Source organism: Papaver somniferum, chromosome 10 (genome assembly GCF_003573695.1).
Source record: "Papaver somniferum cultivar HN1 chromosome 10, ASM357369v1, whole genome shotgun sequence".
NCBI lineage: Eukaryota > Viridiplantae > Streptophyta > Magnoliopsida > Ranunculales > Papaveraceae > Papaver > Papaver somniferum.
The window spans coordinates 70,302,735-70,325,906 of NC_039367.1; the positions used below are offsets into that span (position 1 = coordinate 70,302,735).

A 23,172-nucleotide genomic window follows, 5' to 3' on the forward strand; every position below is an offset into this window, starting at 1 on the left:
GTATTTGGAATCGTCCATGGAAGCTCAAGTCTTATGCTGGAATCATAGAAATGCTAAAAAGAATAGCGTTTGACTTGATCAATGATATTTTACTAAAATATTTACATGGTTGAAATTAAGAGTGGCTTTTCTACATTTGACTTATGCTAAAAGACGAAAAAACACTATTTGAATAATTTTTTTTTGTCTTTTACCAAGCTATTTAGAATAACATTTTCTTTGGATTGCACACACCAATTCCACAAAAACATGGAATATGGCTTGGAAAAAGTGTGGATGGTGCCAACTTGGAATCCATTAGACTTGACATTCCACACTTTTTCCAAGTTTAGAATAGGTTGGATTCCACCATAAAACTTGCTCTTAGTCATATATGAGTTGCAAAAATATCTTTATCAAAAAAAACATCAAATTTATTTTCTCAAAATCCACATTAGGTGGTTTCCAAGTTGGTTAATATCCCTTGGATTATTTCTTCGGTTCACAAAGATAAACTTTTCCAAATTTGATTTTTATAAATATTTTTGGTTTGTCTATAAATCTCTAAAAATACACAATTTTACTCTATTTTATCTCTTCTACGAATTTGCTTACAATTTTCTTTTAGTTGAGCATGGGAATATCTTTACAGGTGCTCCTTGTTTATTCAACTACAATATCTAGAGATCTGAAGAAGACAAGTGCCAATCCATCTACTACATCAATCTCAAAATAGTCATACTATTCCATCCATTTCCAAATGTATGAATACCGTGTATGAGTGATCAAAAGAAGGATTGCACCGCCGGACACAACACTGGAATATCCAAGAGGATCGCGCCGCATTTAATCGAATTTGGATAAGGATTAAAGAGTTTCATAACGATGAATTAATCAAAATTCCACAACAAGAAATGTAAAATTGCAGAGGTTTGGTTGTGTGGAATAATTTGTGGACCATCCACGTTTCTTTAACTATCGTAAACTACACGTACATTGAATGGTATCTCGTCATTCGATTCTTTGGCTAACCGTATCTTGGAACAAGCGACCCTACTGCTGTAATAAATATTTTGTTTTTAGAGTAGGAGCACATTGTTAATTTGAGCTTAAATATGATTAAATGGTAAGCTCATAGCTAAAATTGTCTGGCATCAGTTTGAAAGTTGAACAATAATTCATAAACCAAACCATTTGTTTAGGCGGCATATTCTTCCAACATTCTTGAAATGCTCCCAATAATTGAATCTTTCATGCAACAAATGGAATATGCTCCCCACATTTGAGCAAGCAAAACAGCTCACTCTGTAAAAAGTCGTTATTAGTCCCATCAAAAAAACGGAGCAAAATGTCATCGGAATACAAAAAATCTCCCAGGTAATCAAAAAGAAGTACTAACACAATATGGATATGTTCGATATGAAACTCGGTACATCCCCTACCAGGAACCATGGTGAGAACTACTGAAGTAATTTATGGAACACTTTTTGTATAATCGATTGCAATACCACATTGGTAACGCAATGGTGCTACATTGAGATGTTTTTTTTTTTGAACAAATCCAAAATTACATTTTCCAGACATTCACGAAAAGTCATGAATCCAACAAACAAACAAACACCAGACCCAAACCAATATAAACCGTCAGATGTAGATCATACTCATCAGATTTGATATCCACCTGTCGTAGAGTCCTTGTTTCCCCATAAGCACTTCTAACTTAATCAAAAATGAATAAGTTGTTTTTACCCGTAGGTCGCTTAATTAAACTAACTAATCACTCTTGAACCACTAACATGTTACATAGTATATAATAGTTATAAATTCCATTTTCAATTTTTTTCTTCACAAAAAAAAGAGAAACAGAGAAAATATCTTCTTATTCTTCTTCAACAATGTCGTTGGAGAAACTGATTTATAGTAATGGAGAAGAAGAGAAGCAGAGATTATCTGAGCCGTTGGTGTCTTCGTCCAATAGGTCATCATCACATCAGAGCTTCCATGAAAGAAGCAATGAAGAAGAAGAAGAAGTGGAAGAAAAGATATTTGAAGAATTACCAAAAGCAACGATTGTATCTGTTAACCGTTCCGACTCTAGTGATTCTAATCCTTTGCTTTTATCTTATACTATTCAACTTCAATACAAACAGGTACCACTACCTTTGAATTTCTCCAATTTCACTCTCATTTTTGGATGAATTTTTTATTCCAGTTGAGTTGGTTTGTGAATTGTGAATTGGTAACTTGAGAAATTGGAGCGAAATGCTCCTGTCTTGAGATTAATTTTCAGTTGCATTTATCGCGTTTTTAGTTTGTCGTTTGGTTAATTGTGGTTAATTCTTTTAATTTTTGGTGTCTAAATATGGTAATTAAGGTTTATAATTAGGGTATTTGGGATTCTTAACCAACTGCAGGCAGTGTGTTTAGGCTGAAACAAAGTGCATGAGATACTAAAGGGCCAATGGACCCCACAGCTACGGTTAAGGCAGCAGTATTTAGTGTTCTAGGACTAACTACAGTTGTTTTGTGGATTTCTTTTGACTGTGGGATCGGTATCTGGCTTTCTAAGTGTACATTTGCTGTTAACAGTTCAAATGGCGGTTACTGAAGAAAGCTCCTCAAGTTATCTACTTGCATTTACAGTTGAAGAAACGAGCAATTATTGAAGAATTCCATGAGAAACAAGAGCAGGTGTGTGTCTATAGTTCTATTGATGTTTGCTTTAGTGTTTTTTTTTTCAACTGTAAACAAGTTGCTAGTAATGATTTAACACTTGATGTTTCATTCCGGATTGAAGGCTAAAGATTGGCTTCGGACGTTAGGAATAGGAGATCAAACAACAGTTATGCATGATGGTGATGATTTAGACGATGAGACTGTTCATTCGCACCACGAAGAAAACACTAAGAAAACGCAAGTGGTGCTGTTGCATGTTGGTTGTTCAGTTAAATTCTTAACGTAAAACACCTTTTCTTCTATTTCAGTATTGATCATTTTCTATTGGTTTCTTATGCAGGAATGTTCCGTCACGTGCTGCTCTTCCAATTATTTGCCCAGCACTAGGAAAACAGCAATCTGTTCTAGATACAGCTAAGGTCGCAATGCAAGGGTATCTGAATCATTTTCTGGGGAATTTGGACATTGTAAACTCCAGAGAGGTATTTTTGCCAAAACAAATTCTCCTTGTAAACATACTTCTGAACTACAAACTTTAGATGCACCTTTCCTACTCTAAAGTTAGGGTGTTACGATGTAAAGGTCTGCAGGTTTTTGGAAGTGTCCAAGTTATCATTTGCTTCAGAGTATGGTCCTAAGCTTAAAGAGGATTATGTAATGGTGAAACATCTACGGAAAATCACTAAGAGGGAAGATGATGATGGAAAATGTTGTCCGTGCCTCTGGTTCAATTGCTGTAGAACCAATTGGCAAAAGGTAATATCATCTTATCCATGAAACCCAGGTTTACATTCTGGATAATGCCTTTTTAAGTCAGAGATTTCTTCTTTGGCATCATCAATGTCATATTGTTTCACTTGGACTGCTGTAGGTCTGGGCTGTATTGAAACCTGGATTTTTCGCCTTGCTTAATGATCCTTTTGACACCAAACTCTTAGATATAATCCTGTTCGATGTACTACCATCCTCAAATGGAAAGGGAGAAGGCCAATTTTGTTTAGCAAAAGAAATTAAGGAGCGTAATCCTTTACGTTATTCATTTGTGGTATGCTGCTATTGACCTTATAGTTTGAACTTTCAAGATTTCAGTAAATGGAGGACTATTGGATTCTTAGTTTAACCTGTGAAATTTCTTATTGTTGGTATTGCAAATGAATTAATGACGATAGTCTTGCTCTAAGTTTTTGCTTGATCAATGTCTGAAAATCTCAAAAGGTGTCTTCTGGAGCCCAGAGCATGAAGTTAAGAACAAGAAGTAGCAATAAGGTTAGAGATTGGGTTGCCGGGATTAATGAAGCTGTAATACAGCCACCTGAAGGATGGTGCCATCCTCACCGTTTCAGCTCTTTTGCTCCCCCAAGGGGATTGACTGAAGATGGTAGCCAGGCCCAGTGGTTTGTAGATGGGGAGGCTGCATTTGAAGCGATTGCCAAAGCAATTGAGGAAGCCAAGTCAGAGGTTTGTTCATGTGAAAACTTGCTTACACATATAAGGAATTCGTTATGTTGCATTGTTGCCTAATATGATTAAGAAAATTTTGAAGTTCATTGGAAGTTTGTGCAGATATTTATTACAGATTGGTGGCTGTGCCCAGAGCTGTATCTACGACGGCCTTTTAGTGAATGTGATTCCTCTCGGCTCGATGTTTTACTGGAAGCAAAAGCCAAAGAAGGGGTTCAGGTACTGTTCACTCTTAATCTATATCATTGCCATGGTATAGTTGTTCCATATAATTCTTGGAGAAGGCACTTCTTACCAATTAGTTTTTGGGTGAAGGTCAAATGTTATTGGTAAACGTGTAACAAAGTAGAAAATGTCTTCATGTCACAAATCTCTCTATTTCTCTTTTAAATTATGATTTGTAAATTTTGGTTGACATCTGGTTTGCTCCAGTTTTGATTTGGTAAGTAACACGTTGCAGATTTACATTCTTCTTTACAAGGAAGTTCCCCTTGCCTTGAAAATTAACAGTATGTACAGCAAGCAAAAGCTTCTTAATATTCATGAGAACGTGAGAGTACTGCGTTATCCTGACCATATCTCAACAGGTGTTTATTTATGGTACGCAATATTCTTTCTGAAGTATGCTTCATTCATTTGTACAATTCCGAATCAGAAGGTTCATTGTCTGGCTGGTTCATTCAGTACTCTTTCGGGACTTGATATGTTGTAGACTCTGATGGACTTCTTTTCTTCCTATGTAGGTCCCACCATGAAAAGCTTGTTATTGTCGATTACAAGATTTCCTTTATTGGAGGACTTGATTTATGTTTTGGTCGTTATGACAACTCCGAACATAAAGTAGGTGATTTCCCTGCTGTGATTTGGCCGGGAAAAGACTATTACAATGCAAGGTAAGTTTTCATGTTATCTATCTGGAAATGGAAGATGATACAGTGCTTTAAATTTGACGTGTTTTAACTTTCAATGTTCTTTCTTGTCAGGGAGTCGGAGCCGAACTCTTGGGTGGATACGATGAGAGATGAATTGGATCGTTGTAAGTACCCACGCATGCCATGGCATGATGTCCATTGTGCTCTATGGGGCCCTCCTTGCCGTGATATTGCAAGGCATTTTGTTCAGCGCTGGAACTATGCAAAGGTTCATAGTTTGTTACTTTAGATATATGTTAAATGCTTAAAGTAAGTCTCCTCGAGGTTGTAACCATTATTACCCTCTTTCAGAGAAACAAAGCTCCGAATGTGCAAAAAATTCCTCTACTCATGCCTCAGCACCACATGGTTATTCCACATTACTTGGGAAGAAGAAACACAGAAATAGTGTCCGAAAGTACAAACAAGGAAAATAGTCACGGGGACACACCATTCCAGGGTTCTCTTGCCTCCCCAGCGTCAGTACAGGACATACCGCTGCTTTTTCCTCGGGAAGCTAATGGACTAGTTGTGGAATACGAAAACCAAAACTTGAACAGCTCGGGCGAGATTCCCAATCCTAGGAATCAGCAAAGCAGCTGTGATCCAACCCTTTCAGTCTTTTCTCTGAATTCTAAAGCCAAACCGCCAGCTTCAGATCCCATGGATATTCAGAGAAACATGTGTTTAAATGAGCAGTCTGGCACGCAATGTTCAGATGCATGGTGGAAAGGACAGGAGCGGGGAGATCAGGTCATTTCTGCTGATGAAGCTGGACAAGTTGGTCCTCGCGCTTCTTGTCGTTGCCAGGTTTGTTTATCCTTTTTACTCTATTGAAATGCTTAAATTTAGTTATAAGGTTCCAATAGAGCAAGGTGGTTTTTCACATTTATTGGTTACGAGTCTTATTCTGTCTATTGCATTATATCTTTTTTTTTTCTTCTTCAAATATAATGTTATGTTGGAAACTGTCGATGTTGTAGGTTATTCGAAGTGTCGGTCAGTGGTCAGCTGGAACAAGCCAAACTGAAGAGAGCATTCACAATGCTTATTGCTCTCTGATTGACAAAGCAGAGCACTATGTTTACATCGAGGTAATGTGTCTGCAGGGAAAGAAATTTGATCATTCATTCTTAAATAAAGATGAAAAAATGCTAAAGATTATGGGCATTGTGCATGTATAGATACCAGATGCATAAGACAAGACTGTGAAGTCATAGTTTTAATTAGCTATCGTGATCCCGTGTTTGCAGAATCAATTCTTCATCTCAGGTCTTTCTCAAGATGAGATAATACATAATCGTGTCTTGGAGTCATTATACAAGCGCATTTTACGAGCATACCAAGAATCGAAGTGTTTCAGAGTTATTATTGTCATGCCACTCCTACCTGGCTTCCAGGTACTAAATCTTGGTAAACTCTATAAATTATCAATTTAGTGCTGTTCAGTTTGTTTCATCCTTTATATTGTATCTTACAGGGTGGTCTGGATGATGGTGATGCGGCATCTGTAAGAGCAATAATGCATTGGCAATATCGAACAATTTGCAGAGGAAAGAATTCAATATTGCAGAATTTATATGGTGTGCTTGGTCCTAGAACACGTGATTACATTTCTTTCTATAGTCTCCGAGGTCATGGCAGACTCTGCGATGGTGGCCCTTTAGTAACCAATCAGGTGAAGTTCCATTATTGGATGTACTACTTCTATATGCATTTGGTTGTTAATGCCATAATTGTATGGCCAATTACTGCGCATGCCCAAATTCTTGGTCTGCTAAGTTTCGTACTTATCATTTCCTCCAGGTATATGTGCACAGCAAGGTATTGTTGATTGATGACCATACAGCCATGATTGGATCAGCTAATATAAATGATAGGAGTTTACTTGGATCAAGAGACTCCGAGGTAATGTTGTATCTATTCTTTCTTTTGCTTTTTTTCCGTATATCAAGGTTATATATACATGATTAAAATGAATCAAACATCACTTGTTGTCATGCTATTCCAGATTTGTGTAGTTATAGAAGATAAAGAATTTGTAAATTCATCCATGAATGAAAAGCCATGGAAAGCTGGTAAATTAGCTTCTAGTCTTCGTCTTTCTCTGTGGGCCGAGCATCTTGGTATTCGTGGTGGAGAGGTTAGTGAACCTGAAACAGAATTTACGTTTCTTTACGTCAAATGCCAATAGGTGACCGACCAATTAAGTTACAACTGCTTATTGGCACTGCAAAAAAATCCATATAATTCTCGCATCTTAATGATTTATATACATTAGTGTCTAACATTGTGCCACAACCTTTACAGATCAATCGATTACGTGATCCTGTCACCGATGCAACATACAAAGATATTTGGATGTCAACTGCAAAGGTGAGAGTTGATAAATTTAGTGCCAATCGTTCCATTTTTGGGTGACACATTGAACGACTCATTATAGTAACTTACTGTGTTACGATGTTGTCATGACTGATTGTACATTTGATGGTTTCGGTTCATATCCAATTTGATTATCATAATCTAATTTTACAGGAAAATACGAGTATCTACCAAGATGTCTTTGCTTGCCTTCCCAACGATAAAGTACACTCGAGGTGTGATTTAAACACGAGTTCTTTCCTCTCTTTTAGCTCTTTCTTATGCTGGATCCTCACATTTTTGTTTACACAGATCTGCAATCAGACAAAGCATGGCATACTGGAAAGATAGATTGGGATATACCACTATTGATTTAGGAGTTGCTCCAAGCAAATTAGAGGCTTTTCATAAAGGAGATGTGAAGGTAACAGATCCCATGAAAAGATTAGAATCCATAAGAGGACATCTAGTTTCATTTCCCTTAGAATTTATGTGTCAGGAAGAAGATTTAAGACCCATGTTCATTGAGAGTGAGTTTTATGTATCTCCTGAAGTCTTCCATTGATCATGCAACTCCCTCATAAAAAAAGTAAACGGTACGCGAGTTATAACCTCAGAGGTGTCACCATCCTTCCACAAAAAACCCATCAAAACAAAAATAACACAAAAACCCCATCAAAACAAAATTAACACAAAAACCCCAAATTTAAATATTGCTTTCATCAAATTTTATTTTGGTTTCATCAAATTTTACGATGAAACCAAAATAAAATTTAATGAAACCAACATTTAAATTTGGAATTTTGTATCAATTTTTAAAAAATTTGGGGTGTTTGTATCAATTTTGTTTACGATAGAGTTTTAATGGATCTCAACATTTGAGTGAGATTTTTGTACCACAAATTTGGTCATCTTGGATTTTTATGATTAGTTTTGAAAAGTAAATGTGTAAATTCTACCTCCCTCCTTTCATTTTCTATTCCCCCCCTTTTGGGCCGAAAAGCTTTCTAGTATTGATTGTTTTTAATTAGACTTTTAGTTAGCGGCCAGATTCGTTGAAAAAATGGATGCGCCATTGTACAGTTTTACACCAAGTGCTTAGAAATTTGAAATGCAAGTCTTTCTACAAATTTGTCATGTCACCCGTAGCTTATTCCAATTAATACTTGTAGCGAAAAGATGTCAAGAGCACTAAGTCGGTGGACAAGGCTCTGAACAAGAGCAGGACTCAGTCAACATGACTAGCCCTTAACCAAATAAAGACAATTGTGAGTAATAACAGTACTGTCAGATAGAATAAAACTAACTCTCTTCGTACACTACTCAATACACTGTCATAACACCCTCTCTCAAGCGAGTGCAATCTGGAATAATACACTGTCATAACACCCTCTCTCAAGCTAGTGGCTAGTGGCATTTAGCTTGTCTCTAATAAACTCAAAACGAGCAGAAGTCAACATCTTTGTCAAAATGTCAGCAATATGAAGCTAGTGGCATTTGGAATAGTGACAGTTAGCTTGTCTCTAATAAACCTGCCGTTTTTAGGGGCCATCCCAAAGGATTTAGGGGCCATCAATTTATACCCAGCCAAAGACTCTAGTTAAGGGGTACCCTATATGATATTGAAGTTACATAAATGCCCTTCTGGTAAAACTGTATAAAAACCAAATCAAAAACAATTCTACTCATTTCAACTCTTCTTCTTCCAGTTTCATATTATCTTCCGATTGTGGAAGAAAAAAAAAATTTCCTCGTTCAACCGAAACATCGCCGCGAATCGTAAAATCAAAACATCGTCGATTCGATTATAAAACAATGGATAAGAGAAATGAAACCCACAGACCTAGAACCAAAAATGTTGCTCGGGGTATCGATCCAAACATTGGAATTTTAGCAAGAAATAAAGAAATTCTTGCTGCAAATGAAGAAGAACGCGAAGAACGCGAAGAACAAGTACCCGGCAATGTAGTCGGTGGTGGCGATTCCGAGACTCAAACACTTCGTCAACTTCAAATGGCCCCAATTAGGTAAGAATCTATCATTTTTGGGGTTTATTTCGCTTTAATTCGTCGAATCGAGAAAAAAAATTTCTAGGGTTTTCGGTTATTTATCCAGATTCGGACGATATGCATGCTCATTTACTTCCGAATGTAGTCGTGTTCTTCATTTTTCAAGAACATCGACAGTATTCGGGAGAAAGATTTGATGATTATCTGCCGAATATTGGTGGCCATATCTTCCTGGATACAAACTGCTAATAATCGGTAGTTTAATGAATTTTTTGGCTACCGAATATATTTAAGTAGACACAAAGTATTCGGAAGAACACTCACTACCGAATGTATATATTGAAAAAATCTCAAAATTTATGATATAGGAAAAATCCCATTTTGGGGCCAGTATTTATTCGGAAGACAATATAATGTTTTATACCTCCGATTGTGTAGGATAAAATTTTAGAGTTTCTGAACTCCAGTTGATGAATATTCGGTTGTAAACGTGTTTAGTTATATTCCGATTGTTTTTCATTCAAAAAATATGTGTCTTCTTACTTCCGAATTTGTACATTCGGGTTATAGAGGTGCACTTTTTCTTCCGATTGTGTAGGATGAAAAATTTACAGCTTCTGAACTCCAATTGATGTATATTCGGTTGCAAATATGTTTAGTTAGCTTCCGATTGTTTTGTATTCGGGAACAATATGTGTCTTCTTACGTCCGAATGTGTACATTCGGGTTATATTTCCATACTTTGTCTTCCGATTGTATAGTTTGTAAATATTGTTCCTTTCTTTGTTGTTTAGACAAAGTCGAGAAGGGAGGAAGAAAGTGACAGCTAGTGCTAGGAGGGAAAGGAGTGCCAAAGATAATTCAGGTGCTCAACAAAGCGAACAAGAACAAAGCAGTCAACAAGGAGTGCAACCAACTGTTGAACAACAAGGCAGTGAACAAGGGGTGCGACCAAGTGTTGAACAAGCCGCTCAACAAAGTGCAGGACCAAGTGTTGAACCAGTTGATCCAGTGGCAAGAGTAGAAGAAGAAGGACAACCAAGTGGTACCCAAAAAGCCAAAAAAGGAAAAGATGTTGTAAGGAAGGATATTGCTAAGAAAGCATCACATCTTGTCCCTCAGCACTTGAAGAAGAAGGGTATTCCAGCAGGCACAATCCTTGGACTACCAGCGGATGGAGGAAAATTGCTATTTGGATACAAAGACTCATGGGCCAGAGAAATATATGAAACCGAGGTAATAAAATTACTATTTTTTATTAATGTATTGTCTATGTGTTATATCGTAATACTTGTATTAATAGGATCATCAAGATGCGGTCCGTCTACTCAAACCTACCGCCGCACCAACAAAAATGCTTGCGTGGCCTTTATCCGGTGAATGTGAAAGGTTCAAGACAATTGTTGCCAACTCGGGGTTAGCTAATGCCGCCGAGAATTCATTGTTGGAACATGATCGTGTGGCCATATCGGCGTTCGTGGAGAGAATGTATCCTGAGACCGATACTTTCCATATGCCGTTTGGGGAGATGACGATCACCCCGGATGATGTTGTGCAGATTCTTAACCTTCCCGACCAAGGCACAGCTGTGAAGTTTAACTACACAAAGCAGTTAAGTTGGGCACAACTTTATTCTCTAACTAACAAGTGCTTAGGTTGGGATGAAGAGACAACAACAGCAGAGTTTAGGAGGCATGCAAGTTACAGAACAAGACAGATCAACATTACAGCTTTGATGAATATGTTTCGAGGCACCTTGGAGAAGGAAAAGAATGGAACGTTAACTGATGAGCAAGTGAACCACGCTGCCACCGCATATCTCCTTTGTGTATTGGGATGTGTCATATTCCCCAATACTTCTGGCAACCGGATCGACGCCAACCTTATACAACTTTTGGATCCTCTCCATGAAGTCGGTGACTATTCTTGGGGCACGCATGCCTAGCATTCTTGATGGAAGAGTTGAGAAAGGCTTCGAGGCTAGGAACCTGCCAAGTTGCCGGGAATGTGGCTCTATTGCAGGTTTTTTCTTTAACTCTATAACTCACTCTATAGTTATTCAGTAGACAATACATATGATGCATATCCATAACTCCAAATGACGCATATTCGGTAGGAAATTATCCATCTCTTTTCCCGAATGTTGGTTATTCGGTGGTTAAGTACTTACTTTGTTTTCCGATTATATACAATCGGAAATATTCTTTTGATATTAGAACCGAATATACAGGCCAGAAAAGCTATAGGTTACTGAACTCCAAATGACGCATATTCGGTAGGAATTGATCCATCTTATTTTCCGAATGTTGGTTATTCGGTGGCTAGGTACTTAATTGTTTTCCCGATTATATACAATCGGAAATATTCTTTTGATATTAGAACCGAATATACAGGCCAGAAAAGCTATAGGTTACTGAACTCCAAATGACGCATATTCGGTAGGAAATGACCATATATATTTTCGAATGTTGTGTATTCGGTGGATAGCTACTCAGTTTTGTTTCCGATTATATATAATCGGAAATTATGTTTGGAAATTACTACCGAATATACACAATCTATTTACTAAAACTTGGTTTCTTATGTATATAGGCATGGATCTATGACCACTTCCCTATCCTGAAGTTGGCCGGAGAGAACCCGGGGTGGTGCAAAGGTACTCCTAGAGGAACAAAGTATATATTTGAAGACAACCGTTCTAGGACAAAGGAGCAGCAGTTGATTCGCATGAGGGAGATTTTGGACCAATTGAAGGCCTCAGACGTATGCTTTGATCCATACAAGGAAGATCGAGTCAGTGGGCATATAAATGTTCGGTCGGACTTGTCCCTTTATTTTGGACCATTGTGGCACCCCACAGGATATGTGATGTATAACCCCTCTAGGGTGATGCGACAACACGGGTATATACAACATCAACCTCTGGAGAAAATGGGGGATTACTACAAATTGGAGTTGGAGTTGTGTTCTTCTAGTGGTGACAATCTCACGATTGTTCACACAGGCCCACCTACTGTTCTTGATAACTGGGATAAGAGGAATGACTTCATTATCGACACTGGTAGACGAACCATCCGAGGTGATGAAAATTCTCCAGACTATATGAGTTGGTATAACAAGGTATCACATCCTTTGGTTATCCGTGAAATCAAATCCAACACTACTGCGGCGGGTTCAAGTTATAATTGTATCATCAAAGACAAACCAGCTGGTTATGATAGACTGGTGCGTGTTCTTATATTTTTGTTCATTTTATATTATTCCTATAAATCTTAGGTAATTACCGTTTGATGTTATGTCATTACGTATAAAAAACAGGTGAATAGGTTCAAGCGTGTTTCCAAAATGTTAACTGCATGCTTGAAGAGCGGAGATCCCATGCCAGCTGAGAAGATCAAAGAGGCTAGAGATCTAGTTGATAATATGGATAACGAAGATTATGCTGCCCAGTTTGGGGAGAAAGTCACGAAGAGGCATCAGCCCAAGGTGGCAGTATCAAAGACGGGTAAAAGAACTCGAGCTTCATCGAGCGCTGAAGCTGCTCCAACTGAAGCTGCTCCAACTGAAGGTGCTCAAACTGAAGGTGCTCAAACCCGTGGTCGTGCAGGACTGGGAGGTAGTCACGGTCGTAAAGTAAAGAAGAGCAGATAAATGACAATGATTTTTGTTGTACATTCGGAAATTTGTTTGGGTAACTAAGTTAGACAAGTTCAAATGACAATGATTTGTGTGGTATATTCGGAAGTTTTGGTAACTAATTTAACTTCCGATTATTTCAAAGACAAAATTTGAAAAGTATAAGTTTTTCCAAATTCTGATTTTTGGGCCATCGTACATTCGGAACTTTATAAAAAACCTATCCTCCGAATATCACAAGTTCAAAACAAACCACGCCATGGCTCCAGGTGGTTCCAAGGGCCAATATTGAAGGTTAGACATCCCATATTCGGAAGTTTTGGTAACTAATTTAACGTCCGATTATTTCAAAGACAAAATTTGAAAAGTATAAGTTTTTCCAAATTCTGATTTTTGGGCCATCGTACATTCGGAACTTTATAAAAAACCTATCCTCCGAATATCACAAGTTCAAAACAAACCACGCCATGGCTCCAGGTGGTTCCAAGGGCCATATTGAAGGTTAGACATCCCAATTCGGAAGTTTTGGTAACTAATTTAACTTCCGATTATTTCAAAGACAAAATTTGAAAAGTATAAGTTTTTCCAAATTCTGATTTTTGGGCCATCGTACATTCGGAACTTTATAAAAAACCTATCCTCCGAATATCACAAGTTCAAAACAAACCACGCCATGGCTCCAGGTGGTTCCAAGGGCCAATATTGAAGGTTAGACATCCCATATTCGGAAGTTTTGGTAACTAATTTAACGTCCGATTATTTCAAAGACAAAATTTGAAAAGTATAAGTTTTTCCAAATTCTGATTTTTGGGCCATCGTACATTCGGAACTTTATAAAAAACCTATCCTCCGAATATCACAAGTTCAAAACAAACCACGCCATGGCTCCAGGTGGTTCCAAGGGCCCATATTGAAGGTTAGACATCCCATATTCGGAAGTTTTGGTAACTAATTTAACGTCCGATTATTTCAAAGACAAAATTTGAAAAGTATAAGTTTTTCCAAATTCTGATTTTTGGGCCATCGTACATTCGGAACTTTACAAAAACATTATCCTCCGAATATTACAAGTTCAAAAAAAACTGTTTCCTGGAACCAAACAACACCATAATCGGAAAGAAAGTTGACTCATAAATAACCGAATATTACAATCAGTAGGTTGTTTAAAAAAAATCTACCGATTTCGTATAATCGGCTAGTTTTTATATTAATAATACTCCGATTACATCCATTACATAAAGTTCAAACGGCCTTAACCTTACAATTTCGTCAAAAGCACCTAAATCCATACTCCTAATTGACCATAAAAGTATTAAAACAGATCATAACTTCCAGTGACCATAGAAATTGTCCCTCTTGATTTTGTAGCATCCTTCATGTTCAAATCGTTTCCCGTAGAGGTCCACATACCGGCGATCCGCAAGATTTCTCTGAAATTACGAATGAGTAACAAGTTAGTACTAACTTTTGTTAATGTGAATTGGAGTTACAGAGATACTTACTCGTTTTTCATACATCCACCAAGGAAAAGCGTTCCTAACAAACCGTTCCTCATCTTCAAGTTTGTCAATCTCCTTATCTAGCGCATTCTTTCTCATCTTAATGTCATTGGATGATCTTCGAATTCGATTACCATCTAAGGCCTCAAATACCATTAAGATACGGTTCCATATCTGCTCTTCGGATTCCGATTTGTGGAGATTGTGAACACGATCATGAGTAGTTACCACAACCCACGCTCTATAAATAGCACAATCTTCTTCTTCGGCAAAAGCAATATCCATGTTTTTTGTTATGAGAATTAAAACTGAAGAGAGGAAAGAGTTTGGTGCAATTGGGGTGATAGATATGAGTTTCTTTATATAGGTTTAGGGTCCAACGGCTCTTTTTGTTTTTCCCAAAAACTCCAACGGCTAATTTGACGAAAATTGAATGTGGAGAAACCAATAATCGGTAGGTATTGGATTTAGCATATCTACCGATTATGGTAGCTTTAAAAATTTGAATTTGCGGCAACTTATAATCGGTAGGTTTTGTAATATATTTAACTCCCGATTAACGCTGAATCCAAAACACGAACCAAGAAATACTGCACCTCGTATAATCGGACGTCTGGCAAATATTTTGGCCTCCGATTGCATTCGGAGGGTAACAATGTTATCATATCCTCTGAATATATAAGGGTAATTTCGCCATTACGAATTACGCGAGATAAGGGCTGGCTACATTTTCCCTTTGGGTGACCTTTTTTGTTTTATTGTTGGCCCCTAAATCCTTTTGAGTGGCCCCTAAAAACGCCAGGCTAATAAACTCAAAACAAGCAGAAGTCAACATCTTTATCAAAGTGTCTGCAATTTGATCCTTTGTTGAGATATATCTGACCTGCAAAGCTTTTGCAACAACCAACTCCCTAACAAATTGAAAAGAAATCTCCACATGTTTTATTTTGTTGTGAAAAAATTGGACCGGCAGATAAATGTGTTGCACCCATGTTGTCACACCAAAAAATAGGTGGACCAAGAGAAGAAAAATGAAGCTCCAGTAGGAGAGATTGAACCCAAAGTAGCTCAAAGGTAGCTTCAGCCATGGCTCTATATTCTGCTCCAGTAGAAACAAACTTCTGTTTTCTAAGGCACTGACATATGAGATTTTAACCAACAAAGAGAGCCATCCTACTTGTAGATCTTCTATCAACAAGATCACCTTCCCAGTCAGCATAAAAAACACATGAAGAGGTAAAGCAGTAGCTCTCTTGAATTGAAGACCATAAATCTGTGTGCCATCAAGATACCTGAGAATCCTCTTCACTGCACTCGAATCATCCATGAAGGATTATGCATGGATTGGCGGGCTTTATTAACGACAAATGAAATATCTGGTCTGGTAACATTTAAGTACTGCAAAGCCCCGACTGTACTTCTATACAACTGAGGATCATCACAGGCAGATGTAGAGGAGGTGGCATGAGTATCGGTGATAACAATATGAGTTAAGGTTGGCTTAGCTGCAACAGTTGAGTCTTTTCCAAAACATTATGAATATATTGTCGTTGATTAAGATGAACAACAAAATCGTTACAGTAAGTGGCAAAAATACCCAGAAAGATGTCAGGAAATTCTAGCCGAACTGGTGCACACAATTCGTATAGAATTCTAACAAACGCGGAATAAACAAGATCTTGGAATATCATGATGAATGATAAGTAAACCAAACACAAGCAACAATAGTAAAACGAGAAAGATAAATCAACTCACAAGACACAAGGTTTATAGTGGTTCAACAATACATACAACGTGTATATATTGTCTACTTCCACTTTGAACCGCACCAACTCAAATCCACTAAGCATAAACGATTACATCGTAAAACTTGTGTGAATCCCAGAAAACCCTTAGTTATACCGCAACAATTACCCGATACTATCACCTTGTCTCTTGTTCCTCATCAATTTGCACTCACTACGAAACCTAGCTTTTATCCAAAAGCTATTACAAGGAAAACTCTCTTTTTCTCTCTATGCTCACAATATTTTTCTCTTCACAATAATTCTACAAGGCCTAGTTACCTATTTATATATGTTACAAACTTGGCCAATAAGAATCTTAGTCGGTTAGGAAACCTCTTCCTAAAACAAACACGACTAAACTAAAGTAGGAAATAAAAGACCCAAGGATTGGCGAACCGGTTGGCCAACCCCCCTGATTTACGAAATTCAGGGCCTTGGCATTGGAGAACCCGGTTGGCCAACCCTCCTAGTTCACTAATTCAGAGACTTAGGGTTAGCGAACCCGGTTGGCCAACCCTACAATTCGTGAACACAATTATTAAAAGTCTTCGATAACAAACAAAATAAGTGTAAGGAACCTAAATCCTTAATAGAAAATTCAGACCCAAAAGTGGAAATGAGAGATTAAGTACCAGAATCTGAACTCCCTGTGACTAAGATGTCATCCACATAAATGAGCACATAATGAGATAGTGGATACCCTATAAAATAAGGATGTATCTGTCTTAGAAGAAAGAAATCCCTGAGAGACAAGTAATTGATTAAGCCTCTCAAACCAAGCTCTAGGAGCCTGTTTGAGATCATCTCAAGATATTTTAAGAGCACAAACATGATTAGGATGTAGTTTATCTGCAAATCTAGGAGGCTGCTACATGTAAACTTCCCCGTTGAGAAAATCATGTAGAAAAACATTCTTAACATCAAGTTTCCTAATGGACCTTCCTTTGAACAAAGCAACAGATAGCATAAGTCTAATGGTAGTTGGTTTAACCACAAGATTAAAAGTATCCTAATCCCCTCTATGTGATTGTATCCCTTAGCACAAACATGAATAGGATGTAGTTTATCTGCAAATCTAGGAGACTGCTACATGTAAATTTCCTCGTTGAGAAAATCATGTAGAAAAACATTCTTAACATCAAGTTGCCTAATGGACCTTCCTTTGAACAAGGCAACAGAGAGCATAAGTCTAATGGTAGTTGGTTTAACCACAAGATTAAAAGTATCCTAATCCCCTCTACGTGATTGTATCCCTTAGCTACCAATTTTGTTTTACAACTCTAAAAGGAACCATCAAATTTTTTCTTGACTCTGAAAACCCATTTATAACCCACAATACTCATTCCTGGTTTGTAAGGAACATAGTCCCAAGTACCATCGATCCTGAACTCGAGCATCAATCTCCTCACACATAGAAGTCTTCCCAACCGGTTTCTTGTTAGCCTCTGCAAGTTGTAGGAGCATCCAAATCCTCAGAATTAACAACTTTAGGTTTGGAAATGTCATTCTTGCTTCTGTGACCATAGGATGAGTGACAACAACAATAGCTGGCAAGACTGCAGGGAAAGGAATGTCATTACAGGAATGGGTTCATTCACAAGAATTGGTGCTGAAATAGGAGGAGGTGGAATAGGGGATGGAGGTTGTGGTATAGTGATAGGTGTCACAAACGCCTTAATTTACTATCTATTGTTTATGTTTTCTTTGCTATTTTCTTGTAAATTTTGTATCTTATATTTTCTTTTGAGTTATTAGGTACTTTGGAGTTATTTCAAGCAAAAGAAGAAGAAAACACTTATTTGGAGGAAAAAGGAGAAAATGGGTATTCCATGGGCGAATGATATCGGGAGCTCATCTGAGGATAAAAGACAACCAGCTGGAGTTTAATAAGAATTTCTAAAAGCACTCTTGGGTGTTGATAGCTGTCCCATACTAATAGACCTAGTTAGGTCGAACTCAGCTGATTCAGACAACATTTCATTTCTATTGTTCAGCTGCAAATGGGGTGAACTGCTGGTGATTCAAGTTTGAGAAGATGATTTCGATGTTCAAGAAGGCAAAGAAAGGATGGGTTTAGATAGAATTTGATATTTCTATTAAGGAGAGTATGATTGTTGCTTCTGGGATTCGAATTGCAGGCAGAGGAAATGGGTTTGCTGATGCTGAGAAGAACAAGGAAGAATTGATGGTTCTGGTTAGGGTTCTGAGTCACAGATGGAGATTCTAGTTCGAAGACAAACAGAGAACAATGCATTTGAAACGGATTTTTTATATGGCAGCAGTATGATTTGAATTTGGGGATTCTGAGTTAGGGTTTGACCAAGAACATATGGCAGTGAATGAGTTGAACTGAGAAATTGTGAAGAACAGATTGAGAAGAAATAAAAACCTGGGTTTGCGATGGGTTAAACTCAAATTCGAGTTTGGGTTGATTATGGAAGTGAACTGAGCTTTAATGCCGGGAGTTGGTGGAGGTTGCTCTGAAGGATTGATGTTGTTCAAGATAGTGGTTGCTGATGTTTCTGAGTTGCAGAACAGGGAATGTGAGAATGGTGGTGAAGCTAAATGCTAGAAGCTGAGACTGCAGATGGATAATGGTTTGATGTGCTGGTTAAGGAATGAATGTAGTGCAGGAACTGAGCCAAGGAGCAGCTGCAGTTGCAGGAAAGAACAACGGAGATTTGCGAGTCTGAGACAAGGAAGAACTTGGTGGTATGAGTTGGTTCTAGAAATCAGTTGAGATGGTGATGGTTGAGATTGCATTTCAAGTTGTAATGGCTAGGTCAAGAGGATGGATTTATGCTGAAAGGGTATGCAAGAAGAAGTTGCGGTGATTGGTTAGAATGGATGTGTGAAAGTACTGCTGTTAGTTTGAGTTTGTCTATGGCAGAGAAGGTTAAGTTGCAACTGGTGATGCCATTTTCGGCAGTAAAGATTAAGATGAGGTGGACTGGTATTGCAGGTGGAGTTGTGATTATGGGTGTTGCAGGTGGAATGTTAGCTGAACAGGGAATTGCAGAACATGGGTCTGTAAGTCAGACTTGCTTGAGGTGCAGTTAAACTGAGATTGTGCTGGTTTTGTAACTGAATAAGAGCTGATAATGCTGTTTTGGTGAGAGTCTGAGCTGAGCAAGAGTTGCAGATAGAGTTACAAGTGCTGCTGAGAATACAAACAAGGAACTGGTAATGGAATTGAATGGTTCTTAATGTGTGCAAGACAATGGCTCTGGTTATGTTACAGAGCTGAGTAACTACTGGGGTTATGAGCTTAGTCTTGGATCTGCAATGGACTGAGACATGGGTTGAAGGAGTTGGTGCAATATAGTTATGGAGTTGAGGTTGCAGTGAATATTGAAGCTGCAGAATGTTTGAGTTCATGGTAATTGTTGCTTCCAGGGAATGAAATGTGCACTTGGTGGTGAGTTGAATTGTTGGAGGACGGTGCTTGCAGCTGAGACAGGGAACGTATGAGTTGTGTTGCATGGTTTAGTCTTAGGCAGAGATGGAGCTGTTGAAGATGGCTTGGAATTGAACTGATAAAGCTGCAGAATACAGTGAGATGGGTGAAATTATAAGATGCAGGAGCAATTGCAGGTTTGAGCTACAAGAGTTGGATGGGGTTGAACTGAAGAGCTGAAACAAATGGTGGTGTTCTGTGTTGAATGCATGAATTGCAGCTGCAGTTGGAGGTGAAACTGAGCCTGAGATGAAGTGCTGAATAGATGAATCTTAGGGGTTGTGTATGACTGAATGACTGCTGATGATGGCGATTCTGGTGGTACTGAGGTTGATGAGTAAGATGTGTGTGTGCGGTCGGCGATGGAAGAAGGTTCAATAGTGGTGAATTGAACGTGAATGTATGTTTGCAGGGAAGTAGATGATTGAAGAATGAACTGTTACTTCTGGAAACTGATAGTTGAGTGAAAATTAGGCTGTCAGGTCCAGAGAACTGACAAGCCAAATGTTCTAAGAGCTAACGGGCTTGTGGGCTGTGTTGAGGCGAAAGCAGGAAGTGAGTTATGGGATGGACATTTATCCTTAACCAAGATTTGGAAGTCGGATATTCACACACACATCAGGAGAAGATTTATAAGCGCATATTCACACAACAACAAAGGGGGACACTTTATCTCATATCTCATCTTCTATTTTTGTTCTAGGGTTTAGAAAGATGAAATCCTTTCTTTTTCTTCTTGTGATGAACTCCTTGAACATGAGTAGTTAATTTTATTATTGGTTTATGGATTAAGTTGATTTCACATAACATGATTTTGGGTTTAATGAATTAGTTTTGTCTCATATTTATCGTTCAGGATTTTCTGAAAATATAGTTGTATGATTGACGTATTACAATATGATTGAGTATTTATTTTGTCAAGTTGCAAATTGGTAGAACTCATATTCATATCTACAGCTAGTTTAGGATTAATCATCGAGCGATAATCCTTGAACACAAGTAGCATAAATATGATTGTAGGTTATAGTGATATATCCTTGTAATCATATGAGAACCATGACCTTTGTTCGAATTGTTTGCGCAATGTATTTCAATTGCATTGATTAGCCTAATTTCATGAATTCTAATGCTCCATGGGAATTGAACTTGATTAGCGAAAGGCGTTAGGTTATTCTTTTGGTAGAATTCATATTTGCATCGTTTTACATGTATGTGTGATGATAAGAGGAAATTGCGGGATATTCTTTCGACTAGGTATCTTAGGGCTTTTGATAATGAGAGATTAAATATCAATTCTAGTTATTAAGACAAGAACGTGTTAGTGAATGAAAACGAAATCCTTGACCAATACTTTCACATCCTTGATTTGCGTGTTTACTTTTCATTGTTTTGCTTTTATTTTATTTTAGTTTATATAAAAATCAGAAAACCCCCATTGTTTTATATAGGAAACGATAACATATTGACAACCTAAGTCCTCTTTGTGGGAACAATCCCTTCTTGCCCTTGCTTCATTATATATTTTGAGTAGTAAGAAAGCGTAATTATTTTTGACGTCAACGACAGCGATCAAATGTTGGCGCCGTTGCCGGGGAGGCAGCGGTTGTCACTTGTTTTTGGTTTCTTATTTTTTAGGTTTGTTTTTGTTTTTCTTATTTTCTGGTTTTTAACCTTGGTTTGAGAATCTTGTTTCAGGTACCAATTTCTATGGACGAAGCATATTGGAACAATCAATACGGTTATCAACCTCAACAAAATTATGACAACACCCTTGCGGGGAATACAATCAAAACCAATCCTTTGGTTATGGTCAATATTCTATGTACCCTTTGAGTTATTCTCATACATATCAACCTTCTTATGGTAGGTATGTAAGTGAGCAACCACAAGGAGGGGAAATTAGTTGTACTCCTATTCATATTTCTTCGAGTTTGGTAGATGAGATGCAACAATTTATGGTCAGCATGGAGTCAGTTTGTAGAAAACCAAGCATGGAGCCAGTTTCATCGATCGAATATGCTAATAGTATGTTTGGCCCAGTTTCTAATCGTAGTTATGATCATTCACCCATTCAAAGGGAAGATAATTGGCCTAGAAATACTGAAGTAAGTGATTCTACTTTTTCCTTGTCGAACGAGCTTTACCAACAAATGAAACACTATTTTCAAAATTTGGATGGATCACTCCAAGAGCTTAAAAAAGGTGTTTCCAATTTAAGACAAGGCATTGAAGAATACAAAGAGGACATGCAAAATTATGCAAAAAACCAATCTTTGGGAAGTGGTATCCAATCTTATGTTAACTATGATAGTGAAGATGTCTATGAAAATACATCGCTTGAACCAATTTATGGTGACATCCCCGAGGAGTGTACAATGGAGTCTTTTTGCAATCAAGGTGAAGATGAAAAGGAATATGATGACACTAGTGTAGCTTACTCGAGCATTGATCTTTATAACGATCAAGAACCTATTCAAAAGGTATAGCTTGAGGATGATGCAATGAGTGTTCTAAAAAAGTTCCTTATGGTGAGACTTGAATCCGCAGTGGAGTATGTACCTTGCAATGAAGAGGAGTATGTTGAGAATGAAACCGATATGACCAATATTGTAGAAGACCCAATTGAGCTTGCAAAGGATTGTAATGAAGATGTTGATGCCGAGATTTTGGTTAAGGAAGAAACGGACGAAGAATGGTTACAAGGTTTGATAGAGGACCATGATATACAAGAGGTGAATAATTCACTTGAGTTTTTAAAGGATGAAGAGGATTCCGTGATACAAGAGATTGTGATAGGTTTGTCTAACCCTTTGCATATTGTTTCTTCTCCTTTACTTGATTCTCATACTATGTAGGTTTTGGAACAAGAAACCGTGGTAGTCCCTGACTTCTATATTCTTTATACAATTCCAAGTGTGGACAAGAATAAGTGTGGGGGAAACTTTGATCGGTTAATAGCTTCATTTCTGTTTTATATTACTAATATTTGTGTGAAGCTAGTGTTTGCAAAACAGGTGCTATGGATGGATCCCCAACTTTTCTGATTATTGGTGTATGGAGAATTCTCTTGCAAGTCGAGCTGACGACTCTAAACCAAGCGCTAAATGGGAGGCAACCCACTGGTTTTGTGTATCTGTCTCTATCTTTTTATTTCTCAAGTCTTTTATCTTTATTTTCTTATTTTGGATATTTGCATATCAAAATTCCAATTGTTAGAGATTTTTGAACAATTTAGAAAAAACACTAGCCTTTCTAAGTAGATGGAATTTTTTCTTGACGATGAGGTATATATTGGCTGAGTGGGATTAGATGCCAACTAAATAGCTTGTTTAGTGTTTATCCTCTATTGTTCAGAAATAGCTATGAGTTGGAGTTTCAGTTTTTTATTATGTATTT

The 23,172-nt window shown here is 37.7% G+C and overlaps 1 protein-coding gene across 1 annotated transcript; it reads left to right on the forward strand.

Moving 5' to 3' along the window:
• Positions 1-1,820: 1,820 nt before the first annotated feature.
• LOC113319388 (phospholipase D zeta 1-like) lies at positions 1,821-8,480 on the forward strand. Its single transcript, XM_026567646.1, has 20 exons — positions 1,821-2,129; positions 2,569-2,670; positions 2,777-2,892; positions 2,996-3,137; positions 3,238-3,411; positions 3,527-3,700; positions 3,871-4,113; positions 4,219-4,335; positions 4,577-4,716; positions 4,860-5,009; positions 5,100-5,256; positions 5,340-5,837; positions 6,011-6,121; positions 6,281-6,427; positions 6,508-6,705; positions 6,834-6,935; positions 7,039-7,170; positions 7,338-7,403; positions 7,563-7,624; positions 7,701-8,480. Exons 1-20 carry the CDS (start codon positions 1,875-1,877, stop codon positions 7,951-7,953), a joined length of 3,339 nt encoding a protein of 1,112 aa, XP_026423431.1. The 5' UTR covers positions 1,821-1,874; the 3' UTR covers positions 7,954-8,480.
• The last annotated feature ends 14,692 nt before the right edge of the window (positions 8,481-23,172 follow it).

Excerpts from the sequence above, each read along its gene's own strand:
- LOC113319388 (XM_026567646.1), top strand. The coding sequence starts at position 1,875 with ATGTCGTTGGAGAAACTGATTTATAGTAATGGAGAAGAAGAGAAGCAG. Across the intron at positions 2,671-2,776 it reads TCCATGAGAAACAAGAGCAG|GCTAAAGATTGGCTTCGGAC; the intron begins GTGTGTGTCTAT and ends TCCGGATTGAAG. Across the intron at positions 4,114-4,218 it reads TTGAGGAAGCCAAGTCAGAG|ATATTTATTACAGATTGGTG; the intron begins GTTTGTTCATGT and ends AAGTTTGTGCAG.